At 45.6% G+C, this 15,867-nt stretch overlaps 1 protein-coding gene across 1 annotated transcript; it reads left to right on the top strand.

Moving 5' to 3' along the window:
- The first annotated feature begins 3,976 nt into the window (after nt 1-3,976).
- On the top strand, nt 3,977-14,683 carry RNF11 (ring finger protein 11). Its single transcript, XM_053469847.1, has 3 exons — nt 3,977-4,350; nt 13,064-13,233; nt 14,279-14,683. Exons 1-3 carry the CDS (start codon nt 4,228-4,230, stop codon nt 14,448-14,450), a joined length of 465 nt encoding a protein of 154 aa, XP_053325822.1. The 5' UTR covers nt 3,977-4,227; the 3' UTR covers nt 14,451-14,683.
- The last annotated feature ends 1,184 nt before the right edge of the window (nt 14,684-15,867 follow it).

Here is a 15,867-nt window from a genome sequence, read left to right as displayed (position 1 = left end):
TTTACAGCATTTGAATCTATTATTATGTATTAACTGATAAAAAAAATATTCACTGGTATACTTATTTTAGCTTAGGATGTGTCTTGTGCATCCTATAATGTATTGTCTGAAATGTACACAAAAATCATATCCAATGAAGCTGGGATAATACTCTGTGCACCTTATTAAATCCATTAGTAGATCTTAACAAAGTGGTCGCCATGTCAGGTTCCACAGATGGTTTTTGACAACTTGGAAAGTTGACTTTATAAAGCTGTTTTGAGATTTACATGCCTTGGTTGAAACAGAGATTAAATGTAAACGCTGTAGAGGAAGGCGAGGCAGACCTCTGAACCTTCGAAAGTACTTTCTTGTCTCAAACAGCAATGGCCACTAATGCAAGCCCCGACCCTACAGAACAGAGAAGGATCCCTCGTTGACCAGAAGAAACAGCTTATGTTTTACATTTCTATCACCAAGTGCATGGCTCTTGTTTTGCATGTCTGATATTGTACAATGTTGATGTACCTTACTGTCGTACTTGATAAATGGTTCATGCAAATATTTAAATACTAATTTATTGGATACAGATCATATAAAATTCAATTTTCTTTAGAGTTGTGGTTCCCCAGCTGAGTAATTTCACAGCCTGCAGCAAGTCATTTACAGAATGGGTTTAATATTTGTCAAAGAGAAACTAGAACTCACCAACAGCTTGTACTATTTTGTTTATGCCACTAGATGGCAGTATAGAATTACCCATGATTTACTATGCGGCGATATTTGCAGCAATGATACAACCAAAACTAACCAAGTGGCTGATATGGAATCTCCATGTGAAGTCTGGTTCTTGATATATGAGACGTATAAGTTATTGTGTAGATCAAGAGCTTCAGCATCACAATCATTTTATAACCATGAACATGCAATGCATTATGCAAAAGTATTATACGGCCAGGCAGAATCTGATGGCGCTATATAAAACAATAAATACATACAAAGGAGAATAATTAGCTCTGCACTAGGAGCTCTGGTTCAGTAGAGATCAGCGAAGCAGCCAGGTGTAGCAAGTGTGGTGCCGCAGGGCAGATTCTCATCCAAATAGCAGAAGCCTGACTGCATGCCCCCAACACACGACATGTCACTTTTTACATTTAGAATATCAGTATAGGCATAGACCGCTTGTATGTCCGCTATGTGTTGCAAAGGCTTTCCATGTATGTACCAGATCTACTTGAACACATTGGGAACATTTTCTAGAGAGGCAGCCGGCACTTTTCTTGTACAGGTGAGATACAGGGGAAACGGGCAAAAACCACCCAATGCTTTTCATGCCAGAGGTGCTTAGTCGTTAGTCTCATTAGAGCCTGCAAGCACCTGTGCATCGTGGGGCTCTTAGGCAACACTGCTGCGATGCCTCACGATGTTACTCCCACAAAACACTCCGTCTCTTCTCCCTCTTCGATTTGGAAACCTACCAGCAATCCTAATTTTGTTGTGGTTTATTTTAACATGTGGTGGCTTGAGGGTCCAGGGCCACCTAGAATATAATTCAGGCCCTGACTAGCAGGTAAGGCTTACAAGCCTACCCATGGACACATTTGCTTATCGCAGTGCCATCTTAGGGTATAATGCTTCAGAATCCATCACCGCAGGAGATAAAGCTTCTTTTAATATGCCACAAGTAGATAAAACAATACCGATAGCTGCCACATCATCTGGAAATAGACTCTGAGTCTTTATATTATGGCTACAGAAACATTCTGCTTTTTGATCTTTGGACCTCACAAGTCTGAATGAACTGCCACCGAAAAGATGAGGTAATGTTGTTCAACTGGTTTCAAATGGAATATTTAAAATTTCTTCCTGGTTAATGCATAAAGGAGAGGCAGTGCTTTTACTAATCAGCTGGAGGGACAATGAACTGGGATAGTCACATGACTCTATTCTTATAAATTGGATCCATTTTCCCAAATAGGTGTACGTTAACACACAAACACTTACACATACACTTCCACGCTAACACACAAACACTTACACATCCATTCTAACACACACGTACACATTCACATCCATTATATCACACGCTTACACATCCATGCTAACACATCCTCACACATGCACACGTAACAAAACTCACCTTCATGTGTATCCAAACGGATACCCCAGCCCCCAAATGCACTTTAATGCAGGTGATAGCCGAGTGTCACCTTAAAATTATCAATTTCCCTTTAAAAGGTTAATATTGCAAAGTCTCCCTGACGTTTTGTTGATGTGAGTGTATCAAGCGCTACAGTCACAGTTCACAATAATGCGCACAGAAACACTCGGAAATTGTGCAGGATGTAATAATCACCTAAAATATCTTGGTAAAACCCCATGCCCTAAATAAAACCTCTAACCGCACCCTCTGAAACAAAAGGTCCCTCCGGGCCATTAGAATGCTGGAAGGTAGCATTCTGCAGATAAGGAGGTGGAAGTAAATTGTATTGTTGTAGGAACTGTACCTTTAAATATAGCGGGTCTGATAAGTAATTTTCCAACCACACTACCCAAAGTTACATCTTCAGTATGTAAGTAATACATAGTGAATGAAAAGGACAGCATAATGAGTACTTTAATATCCATTATTCAAATATAATAATAAAATAAAGTAATTACCCTAGGGAGAAACTTCAGCTACGGAGCTGCCCTCATCACCTTACCTGGCAACTTCTCGGCTCCCGCTACCCAGAGGACTGCACTCTGATGTCGTTGCTGACGGCAGCGGGAAACACCCCCATTTAAAGGAAAAAATGGGCGGGGAGCGGGGCGTGTCAAGACCCTTCTCCCGCGACCTGGAGGATTCGGGTCTTGACCCAGAGAACCGGAGGAGCAGCGCTCCCAGGTATGCTCATCACACCAGGCGTCCCCTCCCCCCACATAACTAAAACACAGCGACTCACTCCAACACTATACACTTATGTAAACACACTATTTCACTCATGACGCACCCTTGCACAACTAACCTTGCACTTTACAGCCTACCATAATACACTTACTCTACCACTGTACACCTATACGTATACACACTCACTCTAACACCATACCCTCACATACACACTCACTCTAACACCATACCCTCACATACACACTCACTCTAACACCATACCCTCACATACACACTCTCTGAAACACCCTCTGCCTCACATACAGGTCTTCACTGCGGCTCAGACTCTCTGTAGGAGCTGCTGCTCCCCTACGACCACAGGGTGACATAACGAGTGTTAGGTGGCCCCGCCATACCTAGGAACTCTCTGGGTTTGGCTCAGAGAACTCTGGGAGAAGCGCCACTTTTTAGGTTCTCTGGGTCAACAACCGAATCCTCTGGGTCTTGACATGCCCCACTCCCTGCCCATTTCCCGCAATGTCAGTGGTTATTCCTGGCCCCATCCTGCAAGGGTAAGCTCTGGGTAGCCGGAGCCCACAAGTTCCCAGTTATGCCTGCCAAATGCCATGGTTACGGGGGCCATGGTTATGGGGGCCATGCTGATGAATCTGCTGATTCTTGTCACTGATTGGATCCTTGGAGCATCCAATCAGCAGCAGGAAAGTATTCCAATTTAAGTTACTGACAGGGCTTTCCATGAACGCATACTCTTGTTGGACCCCTGGCCGGTGCGTTCGCTGAACCCGTGACTGACGGTAAGTATATCACATGAAGGGAGATGAGGTCTCTTTAAACCTCGGTTCGGGTTGCAGCATCATGGCACAGTGGGCTAAACTTTTAAACAGCTACTCTGGAGCAAAGTCTTACATTAGGATCAATCGCCGCCCCCTTGACCCGCCCAGCACTTTTATCAGGACGTATTAAGCCCTTTATGTATTTGGCCCAAACCATTACTGCTTTCCTATAACAAACCATCTATCCCAGCACCGAAATGGTGTCTAGATCACGTGATAACCGCTATGCTCAGCCCCGCCTTCCCAGACACAAACACAGGGGCGTGGTTTCCCGGCTGGCGTGACGTCACTCAGTGTCTGTGGGCTCTGTGGTCAGTAATGGCGACTGGGACCTCAACTGAGAGCGACGGGGAGCGAGAGGGTGATTAGCCCCGGGGACTCTTCGCTGCCGGGGTAGTGCTGGTTGTTTTGGGGCCGCAGGCAGGCCTCGGCTGTCCAGGCGAGAAGCTTCGCTCAGAGTCTGGGTGTATATTTTAGCCGCAGGGGAGGCCCCTCGGTGTCATAGTGAGAAGCCCCAGGGACAAGATGGGGAACTGCCTCAAGTCTCCGACCTCTGATGATATATCCCTCCTGCACGAATCCCAGTCCGACCGTGCCAGCTACGGGGACGGGACCGACGGAGACCAGGAGCCGCCGCCCCCATACCAGGTAAGCCTCAATAACCCCCCCCCGTGCTGTATCCAGCCCCTGCACTGCCACTCGCATCACTCACAGACACATGGCTGTGAATGATTGGAGCGGAAGTCACACCTGGAGGCCCTCATATGCCCCTAAAGCAGACTGCTTTTGGGTGTATTTCCTTATCACTGGGGGGGGTTGGGCAAAAGGTATGTGCCGTGAATGGTGGCCAAAGGTCCTGGGAGTTGTAGTTCATCCCCAGCCACTTATTCACTGTGTGGTCACTGTGTATCCCTGCCGAGGGCCGGACTGGTAAGAAAGCATTATATGCAGATAGCGGGGGCATTTACTTACAGATGACTTCCAGGAGGTGGGCAGAGTGTTACCGTTCTAGACCTTTGGCTTAGAAAGGGTTAAACGGTGTTTTTTTGGATGTATTTCATGTTTTTGTGCGGTTTGCGGAAAAGGGTTCTCGTCCGGTCAGCCACCTCCTCCGGGCTTCTGTTCCGATCGCCCAGCCAGGTGGGGCGCAATTATTGCTATTCGTAGCTTCACGTGCAGGCAGAATTTCTTTGGCATGTAAAGGGTGCTGCTTCTTATCCATAACCCGACGCGTCTCTGCCAGCCACGCACGTAATTCTAATACCCCAGTGCCCCTGCTGTGTGCCAGTGGGGTGTATGAGCCGCACGCTCGGCTAGTATTGGGATGAGGACAGCTTCGGGGCAGTTCCTCTGTGGCTGGGGTATATTGGGCCGTCCCCGCATTGCGATACAGAATACACTTTCTGATGGCACCTCGCTGGGGTTATTGGGCTCGTTGCAGACGTCCTGATCATGAACCATTAGCCAAGAGGCTCATCCGTCCCACCGATGCCAACTATTCCCACCCAAACTAGCAGGTGGCACGCGTTTCCCGCTCCTCCCGGGAACCGGTAGCCATTCACCTATCTTAATGCATCTTTATACGTCTGTGCATGCGCTGCTTCGCCATAGAGAGCCGAAGGACTGGGTGATCTAAACAAACTGTATGTTAACAAAGCAAACAGAATGCGCTCTGTTGGTAAACACAACTCGGCCGGTGTTTTGGCCAAAACATGGAGAATTTCGCAGTCGTCTTACTTCAAACAATGCCATTAAGGTCTCTTTTAATATATGTTTTTTAAATATATATTTTTATTAATTATTGGCATATTAAATCTGTGCTCAATTTAAAAAAAATGTAAAAGTTATGTTGAAACTAAAAAAAAATAAAAAATGGTCCAAGTGAAAAAGAAACTCCTTTGTTTGCCGGCTCCCGGGTAGAATTTCTGCGGCAGTTCCGCGTTCATAGAGACCCTCAGTATATTTTCCTTTGTTTTTCAGGCCCTGTAGTGACAAAGGAATTTTTTTCTTATTTTTTTTTTTGGGTAGGGGGGGGCGTGTAATTTTTGGGACTCGGCGCTGATTCAGACGTCTGGCCGCCGGGTGATTAGAGTGTAATACATCAGTCAGCGGGGAGTTGACAGTAAGGTCAGCGAGTCTCCTGGGTTTGGACGGCAGGCTGGGGCCTAGCGGCGCTCCGAAGCCTCCTTTGTTATGAGCAGGATGGTGACCTCACTGTCTGCTGCAGTTCTTTTCTTGTTTCTGTTAGGAACAGACATCACTTCCCTTTCAGCAGCCGCCTAACTTACTGACCTTTGTGTGGAGCGCAGATTATACCGATTGGTTTCTCATCACGACATCCGTTACCGGAGGCAGGCTGCGCAACACTAAACCCTCTCAGCTGTGGAAGTTAGTAAACCAAGGGGGTTAATTACTAAAACGCCAACCTTTGATTGTTACAATGTGTCTGTGTTCTTTGCTGGATGGAGGTGTTAATATTAAAAATTGTTAATATTAATGATTTTTCTCATTTTTTGGAGGCTTATTCGCGTTACGCCAGGACTCGGAGGTGGGAGGAGAGCCTTTTTTTTTTTTTATTTAAATATATATATATATATATATATATATATATATATATATATATGTATATGTATGCATTTTTTTTTCTTCTTCTGGGCTGTCTTGGAATGAAGGAAGAACGGACGTTCACCTACTTGTGCTGTCAGACTTGCTGTAATCCGTGGCCGTCTGTGTCTAGATGCTCGTTACTCCGTATACAGACTGATATTTAGTGTGTTTTTCATTATTCGTCCCCGTTTTTAATAGATTTTTAGTTTTCCTGGCCCCTGAATATCTTTGCTGTTAACATTCGGTTTGATGTGAAGGGACGCGAGGTAATAAAGCCCAGAATGTTGGTTAAAGCTCCGTGGCTGATGGATGAACGCAGGCAAGAGCTGTAACCACGCCGGCTCTGGTGAGTTTTAGGACGCCGGGCTTCAGACTTTGTGTTTTGTTTGCGGGCACGGTATTGTGCGTTTTGACTGTGGCTACTGAAAAGTATATACAAGATGCTAGATTCCCTCTGTAGATTTGATTATGGCGATACTCGCGTGCCCCTGGAAGCCCCTTAATACTTACAACATACTTTCACGTGCTGGGATTGTTGTTGCTTACGTTAGGAAGAAGCTGCAGCTGCTCCAATGTTTTGCTTCCCTCATTGGCTTCTGGAAGTACTGCCATTGAAACAAATGGGATAACTTTCTGCACATGCGCACCAAGGTCTCATTAGACCCCCACCTGGAGTTTTTGTTGAGATGGCGCTAACTCGCGGTAGGTTTATCACGTGCCGGCAGCCATCGTTTGCACCAAACACCTCTTCTGCACTTAGATGGTATGCTGTAGATAAAGCATTAATCCATCTGATTGATATTTTAATAACACAATTCCCTAGTTCCCTCAAAAGAAAACTTAACAGCGGGCAAAGGGGTAAATCCATATGGGAGCGTTCCCCATACCCAATCCCCCCCCGTGCATTTACAAGGAGGGTGCTGCGTAATGGTTTGTCTCAGCTATTACATATATTAAGAATCCCACGTGTACGTTTCTGTGTTCATGTTGGGGTCCATGTCTACATTACTTTAGATTTAGAATTGGAACCCCTGCACCCAACCTAGATTAAAAACAGGAAGTTCCACTTAATGCATTCTTCTGTTCATCACCCACAGAACTAAAGTGATGATGTTTTTCAAGCCCAGCCTGTGTCACCAGCTTTTCTGGCTATAAAACTTTTTTATTCCCATCCTAAATCCCAAGGATTAGGTTAAAAGGACATAATCCTCGTGCACACATGCCTTCCCAGATCCCCCCCCCCACACACACACACACACACACATGTCCATCCCATTATGTGGTGGAACTGGTGCTCACCGTATGCAGACACGAGTGTCCGTGCAGCTGTTCACTCTGCTGAGTAGAGTTTCTGCATTTAAATGAATGTCTAGCATAGTGAATACTTCTCCTTGTGCAGCTCTGCTTGTTGGAAGTCCCTCCTGGCGTCCGTCAGCAGTGCCGGCTGTCGGGCATATTCTGGTCCAGCGGAGCTCCATCCTTTGCTGTTGGGATGTTGACCTGCTGGAGGACTTTCTATCGCAGCTCTGAGTTTCATGCACGCTGGGGCCGTTAAATGAACTAAAAAACTTTCACTTCCACTTTAATTTCTTTAAACGTATGTTATGAAACTAGTGTAGAGTAGGGCGTTCTAGACTGAGAGTTGCTGGCACCTACATTCAAGCCTCGAGAACCTCTAGGGATACATTTTAGTGTACGTATGATGACACAGCAGATCGCGTTGGTGATGTCGGCTTTCATCATATCCTGTAGTCGGGCTCTGCCGGTATGATTATGAAGTGGTGTTGAGAAAGTATGATTTGCAAGTGACTAATCCCCATTCTGGACGTAGAAACGTATTTTATTGTTAATGAGCTGTAATCATGTTAATTTGGGGTTTACGTGACACATGCATGTGCATACCTTTGTAATGATATTGTCCTTTTTTACACGCACCGGACCTTCGCTCTTTCCTCCTGAATTGCCAACACAGACAAGGCCGCGGCTCCCAGGCGCTGTAGTGCTAAGTGCGTTAAGATCCTGCAGTCAGCTATATGTTTACTGGAAAGAAAAAAATGATGTCATATTTACCAAACGTACCCGAGCGGTATCTGCAGGGTGAGTGCACGGGCCGTGGTGTTGGTTGTAACATTAAGCACATCCGTATGTGCGGTTTTACCGCCGGTGTGCGTGGCATGGCGTGTAAATGACTGCCACATAGGCTTTTAGTTTGGTAATTCGAGCGTGCGAGGGCTGTCCGCGGGTGACAAGCTGCTCCGGTCTCTGCAAGCGTTCATGTTAACGTCTCCTCGGCAGATACTTGCGTGAGCGAGTTTGCTTCTCTTTCGGCAAATATGTGCTTGTGTGATTGGCTAAGGTAATGTAACAAACCGCGTCTGTTCCCGGGTCAGGTAGAAGGCTGGCTGACTCTGCGCTTAATAAAGAGTTCTTTAGTTCCATGAGCTCATCTAAGGAGGCAACACATGATCGAGGAATGCAGTCGGCCCCGCAGGACGACTTATCCCGTCCCTGCAAGTCTCCTGCGCGTCAATACGGAGGACGCTTGTTGTTTATATATTTTGTTTCTGTGGGTAGAAAGCATGGGCATTTGACTCAATTCCCCATACATCGTGGGCGCTGGGTGTCTCTGTACGGACACTTTGCTCATCTCTGATCCCCCCCCCCGATGGTTCCCTTTTCATGCGCGAAGTATATAGTTGTTATATTTCACTCTTGTACCCAGCCCCACGCATGGTAGGATACTGTAGTGCCTGAGTTTCCGAAAATATACCGAAAAGATGATCAGTTACTCGGTTATGCCTCCCCATGTACTGCAGGTCAGCACATTACCCGTCATGCCCAGTAACATGTGAAATGCATACGTGTCCTGGAAATAGTATGATGTGGCCATTCGTTTATTGGACATCCCCTTAAGTTTCGAGTTCTGAATATTGTAAAAGCAGCCAGCCATGGGACAAAGAAAGGTTCTCTAATGCACGGTAGGCATGTTTAGAGCAGCGCAAATATTTACTATACAAAGAGTATGTGTAGTTTAACGATAAGGAATGGGCTCCTGGTGATGTCATTCTCTGAGGTCACTCTGTAGCCGCTCTGAGGTTAAGTATTATGCTCAGAATTCTGCTTTGTCAGAGGTTGTGATAGAGTTTAAGAGATTAGAGTCTCACCTTGGTACTTGTTGATAATTCCTGGCCGGTATACTCTCGTGACTCGCGTTATATACGCAGCGCACCTTGTGATGTCTTATTGGCAACGTCCCTGTCTTCTTTATTTAAAGGGAAAGCCCCACGCTTTTTTTAATTTTATTTATTGTCCCTTTTCCTGTAATGGTGTAACATAACTTTCAGTATAAAACCAGCACTGGTATTCTTTAAATACTTATACAGTTTAGGAGGAAATTCTTTACATTTCTGCATAGCATATAATTTGAACTTGAACCTCACACGCCCAAATCTCTGTTCGTTATGGTAAGTTTCAGTGTCCGGGGCGGCTGTCTCATTTGTAAAGGTGCGCGGGAAGTACTTTCATCTTACTGCTCTCAAACAACCAGGATTTGGCTGCTGACCGTCGCTTGATGGTCTCCAGTGCTGATCTAGGGGTCAGGTGATGTCATCTCAGCGCAGGTGATGTCATCTCAGCGCAGGTGATGTCATCTCAGCGCAGGTGATGTCATCTCAGCGCAGGTGATGTCATCTCAGCGCAGGTGATGTCATCTCAGCGCAGGTGATGTCATCTCAGCGCAGGTGATGTCATCTCAGCGCAGGTGTACCCCACCAGTCAGCTCCAGCACTGGCTCAGCTACGGGATGAGTTTGATTCAGAGCAGCCAATTAGTGACCATGCAGCTGGTGGGCTACTGTAGGGCTGCAGCTTCTATCTCGGTTAACTTTTTTCTTTTTTTCTTTGTAGAAGGGATGTTGAAATACGCAGAATACTTTAATGTTCATTCTTCTCTAGCAGGCCTGGCAGGGACAGTAAATGGTGAAGGAGAAAGTTATAGGGTAGGCCTGTCATTGTTTCCACACACGTGATAATCCATCTGATGTCGGCGGGTGCTTTGGAACAGTCCGTGTTCAGGCTTCAGTGCTGCTGTCCAGAAATCTACTTCTTCATTGAACAGAATCCATTTTTTTTCTGTGTGCTGCGGCGCGGAGCTCTGTAATCTTTCACTAATCTTTATCCCAGAGATTACCACAAAAGCCTGGATGGAACATTGATTGACCTCTTTTTCAGCGTACCAAATATTCCGCCTGTTTGCGGTTGAAAGCAAAATATTAAAGAGATACGAAAATGAGAGTTTTAACAGCAATTCCGTATACTATAAACACCAATTACTTAGATGGTAAACTTCGTAATCACGCGTTCCAATTTGTAAAAACAAAGTGAGCTTTAAGTGACTTCTTTCTTTATCTAAAATATTTTTTTCCCTGTGTTGAGCGATACCTTTAGCTCTATTATATCCAAATCTCCGTAATGAGCGCATCTTGATGATGTGACAACGATGCAATCACGTTTGAAATCATAGGTGATATCGATGTGAAGCGCCAACTCCAGCGAGCTCAACAGTCAATAAGGGCTCAGCTGGCCCTGCATAATGCATAGTCGCATAAATCCCCTCGTATGTGGGGTCAACGTAGCCCTTCTTGCTTACTGTGATTGACACCTCCGTAATGCACGGTGATATCGGAGATCTGAAAGTCTGGACTGTCCTGCAAGCTCCAGGTTAGTGAATACCCTGCTTGCCTACCACCGGGGCATCGTTTGGAGGGGGCACTTGTGTGATCTTTTGATAGCTGCCAGTAAAGACCACGGAGTACACTCAGTGACGCCTACTAAAGCCAATGATATTAATATGTTACTGGTAAATAATGTCTCCTTGGATAATTTCTGGTTCGAGATCTGTAATGACGGGCAGATAATGCGACCAGGTAGAGAGTAATCTTACACCTTGGACTTATTGCACGTTCCACATTAAAATTGTATAAAATGAAAAAAATGTGTGATTCTTTTCTATGAAAAGGACACTTACAGGGGACAAGGCTTTATGTATGACCCAAACAGCCGTGTGACACAGAGATTACACATGGCGTGTTAACGGGATCACTGTTTTAGTCTACACGTCATTAACTTGGATAAAGGCCACGGCTTACAGGAAAAACAATTAGTCATAAATCAAGACTACTGATAAGAAATCAACTTGCAGTCCGTCCGTGAGACAGTTATCTTTTTATTAATATTTTACAAATATCCTGAGGACGAGACAAGATCTGTGTCTCTAAATCAGGAAAAACCGGTTCTACTAGATGGGCCAAAGAGTTCTTATCTGCCGCCAAATCCTACGTCTCAATATAATGATTCAATTGGAATTCTGACACCCCAGCATCCAAAAGAGAATAGCTCCTCAAAAACGGTCATATGTAAAGAACCCGTCCGTCTTCACGTTCCCGGTAGGCTGGACGTTTCGTGTCCGCGTTTATTTCATGACTCGTCTTGTATTTGCCGTTTCTGTTATGTGAACTTCAATCAATATGAATGTATCAGGATGAAACCGGAGACCCATTCGTGAACTTTAAGGTATCCCCGAGGGTTCCTTTTGCGCAGTATCGCTATCACAGAACTGTTTTATTTCTCCTGGTGAAAGGACGCGTGTTTTGAGGATGTATGGTTGCTGGGAGGGATCTAGAAGCAGGAGACTCTTCGTAGCGTGAGTGTCAGCAGTCTGGTGATTTAATGGTGTAAGACGGCAGCAACTGGCATAGCCTCGGGGAGACAGCTGGTCGGGGAGGAGACCGCGCCGTCTGGCATCTTAACATCTTAAGCCTGATCAGTAGGGCCAGAAGGCCTCTTGGGGTAATTGAATGTGTCAGAGCCCTCAAGTCCGTTTTCCGGCTGAAGGTCTGACACCAAGAACCAAAATAACAATTGATTTCAGTTAAATAAACTAATTATCACCAGCATTAAAATCCTCTGCTCTGCCCAATACATTCTCTTTGATTTAAATGAGCTGCCGCTGTAAGATGCAGAATCGATCTGTTCAGTGAATCGCTCGCCTCTCCGCTTTCTTGGAAGTGGTTTGGGGTTTGTTTTTGCCACGCAGCATGTCCTACAAGACCACAAAAGATTTCCTGTGGCCGTGCAACGATGATGTCATGAACCAACGCATGATGCGGTCAAATACTCTTATAAGCTCATTCAGGAGGATTGTGTCCACGGGTCTCGTTCCATTTCCCTGTAACTGGCGTCCGGCTCTACTAGATATCTGTACCTTATTATTCAAAGCTGAAAACCGTTCCTTTTCACGGGAATTCCCCCAAGGATAAAATTTACCTTTTGTTGTCGAATGAGAATTATAGTTAAATTTGGTTACGTAGGAATGGGCAGAATAGATGGCTCTTTATGTTCGTGTCCTTTACATGACCTTGAAGCATTTCGAAGACTTCTAGACCCATCGCGCTAACAAACATAGCGTTTAACTTGTAATCTTAATTTTGTAACGAGCGTTTCAGAGGGAATCCTGTTTTTGTAATACAATCTCAGATCCTTTTTAAAAGTTCTTCGGAGAATAAGAAGACTGTATTTGCTGTTTGTCGAAAGCGGCAGAAAAGCGGCGGCGTTATATATTGTTTCATATCATATTGCTGGGGCGGTGCGGTGGAGACAGAGCGGACATTGTGTGTGCAGCCAGCGGTAATTTCATCTCTCTCCTGTGATTTATGGATACTGTGTTCCTTTCATAACCAGTTCTGTGTATCTTTCAGGAGCAGGCTCCGGTCCCGGTGTACCACCCCACTCCAAGCCAGAGCCGCCTCGCAACGCAGCTGACCGAAGAAGAGCAGATCAGAATAGCTCAAAGGATAGGACTCATACAGCATCTGCCTAAAGGCGTGTATGACCCTGGCAGAGACGGCTCGGAAAAGAAGATCAGAGAGTAAGTCGCTGGCAGCCGCCGGTTATTAGGTCTGAAATTCTCTGATCGCTAGAGTTGCCGGAGAACGCAGTTTAGGGAAAATCATACATTTTCGGAATAATATCCGGGTAAATGGTTATCTGGGTCCCTGCCTGGCTTTTCTCAGGATTGGAAACTCTGTGTTTTCTTGTAAAGGGCGAGTTCTGCGTCTCCCTGGTGCTTGCCGTCTCCTGGGAAGGTGATTCCCAGGGCATGGATCCTACAGGCGGCTCTCACGGGGCGGCATGCGGAGGGGGTATTATGGAGGGCAAGCTCTGATGGTGCGTTCTTTTCACGTTAAAACATTCCCGCGTCATCAGGGCTTGTAGCCCGCAAGAAACGTCTATGGACTAATTTCCCTGTAGGCTGCTCAATGGAAGGCGAATTCTCACCCACGCGGGTGTTAAACTCCACAGCAAATATGTAGCTAAAACGGCAAACCGTACCGTTGCTTAAAGCTTCTTATGGAAATGCGCGCGTTACGTGACCAGATGTAAACGTATTCACTGTAGAAAAGCTATAAATACCCAATCTCTTCTGTTTACAGAATGACAGCGTTGTTAGATCCCTATATATATACAATAGCTGCACCCTGTGCTGCTCATGGCTGATACGGTCTCCAGATTATTATCTATAAGGGTCTTGTTGGCTGTAAAGCAGAGAAATGCATGAGAAAAAGGAATATGGGTAATATATTTGGGTAGTCATTTTTTCTAGAAGGTTGCATACACCAACAGTGGTCACGGTTAATGAATCCAGACCTATACGTTTTAGCTCCAGTAACTGAATGCTGCTTTTTCTTTCTTCCCATGGAAGAATAAAAAGCACTTCTGGTGCAGAGAAGAGGGGTCTTCAGCAGCCTGGCCCCTCTTTAATACACAGCCCCCATAGGACCCACCCAATAGGCTGCAAAGTGATTAAATGTCATCAGAAATCTAACACCTACGTAGATTCAGTTATTTCAGTTTGCACTCATTAACGTGAATGTCTGTACCTTGCAATCTGTAGTAACTTCTGCTCTCTTCAGGTGCGTGATCTGTATGATGGACTTTGTGTATGGGGACCCCTTACGATTCCTGCCCTGCATGCACATTTACCATATGGACTGTATAGATGACTGGCTCATGCGATCCTTCACTTGCCCTTCCTGCATGGAACCAGTGGACGCAGCTCTTCTCTCATCGTACGAGACCAACTGAGACCCTCTGGACCCTATGTCACAACACACGGCCCATGGATTTTGTTTTTAGGGTTCCATTCCTTTTCGTTCTGAGCCCAAAGAACCCCAGCATAGGGATTAGGAGAGTGCACACAAATCCTAGAACCTTATCAGCTGGGAATGTAGAAAACACAACATATATTTAACAAGTGAAGCATGTCTAGGAAGAATGTAACTGCAAACTGGACCCCCCAAGGTTTAAAGCCGCAGCCCCCGAATGGTATTAACCCTTGTTCATCTGTGTCTCACTGTCAACGGAAAACCAGGTCGGGTTTGCAGTTCTTCAGTGATGATTCCCAAGAACCACCTTACTTGCTCAGACATGACCTTCCCGTCGCTGCCCTCCGTCACGTAGTGGTCCGTTTTGTCGTTCCTAGTGGATTTGTGGGAGTCTGTGTCTATGTTTGGGTGGGCACTATAAAGCTTGCGTTAGATCTTCTCTCCAAAGACACGCGTTCTGGAATAATTTGATGGCCGTGCCGTGCAGCGGTATATTGCAGCATGTTGCTTTACGTGTGAACGGGAATGCTGCTATAAGCACAGAATGGCAGTCGTGGCGTCTGCCGTCTCCGCTCTGTGGACGTGTGTTAAACCTATTGTGATGTCTGTGAAGGGTCTACGTTTCCTTTCTAAAAGAAACCCACTCGGAGAAGACTATCCCAGACACGTGGGTCAAGGCACCGCTGTGCCAACGAAGTGCGTGACAAATTGTATCCTCTCCGGGGGTTTTACTATTCCCCTTTTAGAAACTGGCACACGAGTAGTTTTAACCCCTTTACTGCCAGCGATGCCTCTACCAGGGCTCCTGGACCACTCTTCACAGAGGAGGAAATCTTTGCACCTTTTATTATTATTCTAATTATTGATCTTCTTCTTCTTTCCATTGTAAATGGAATCCATGGCCTTAGGTCTCTGTAAACCGAACATTGTTTTTGCAGGACAGGCTCCTCACCCGAGCACCGTTTGCGTATGAAGTGAAGTCAGAGGGCTTTGTTGTCCATGCTGATAAAAATCGATGTTTCAGCTTGAACCGTCAAGCAACCACGAACTGCTTTGTATAAATGTGTGTGCCGCGCAAGAAAACCTGAAACGATGCGTATTTGTGTGTGCACAGCCCTTCTACGCCCGTGCAACGAGATGAAGGCACGTCGGGCTCCGGGCGGAGGGGTTACCATTTATTTTATGTCAATATAATCACTACAGTATGTTATTTTTATGGTTTGTTTTTATTTTTTTTGTTGTCTAAACGCAATCTGTATTTCCATCAGCCCTTTAAGTTGGTTCTGCTAGTTCGGCACCAGATTAAAGCTGTGTATTCCTGAGGTTTACGACGTTTGGTTGCGTTGTTCTTAAAAACGCCAGCTGCTTCCGGATTGCCCCGCACCCTTCCAGCAGAC

This window comes from Spea bombifrons, chromosome 6 (assembly GCF_027358695.1).
Source record: "Spea bombifrons isolate aSpeBom1 chromosome 6, aSpeBom1.2.pri, whole genome shotgun sequence".
Taxonomy (NCBI): Eukaryota; Metazoa; Chordata; class Amphibia; order Anura; family Pelobatidae; genus Spea; species Spea bombifrons.
Note: the sequence above shows the minus strand (reverse complement) of the source record. Positions and strands in the feature narration are given on the sequence as shown.

Coding starts and splice junctions, on each gene's coding strand:
- RNF11 (XM_053469847.1), top strand. CDS start 4,228: ATGGGGAACTGCCTCAAGTCTCCGACCTCTGATGATATATCCCTCCTG. Junction 4,351..13,063: donor AGCCGCCGCCCCCATACCAG/GTAAGCCTCAAT, acceptor TGTATCTTTCAG/GAGCAGGCTCCGGTCCCGGT. Junction 13,234..14,278: donor TCGGAAAAGAAGATCAGAGA/GTAAGTCGCTGG, acceptor TGCTCTCTTCAG/GTGCGTGATCTGTATGATGG.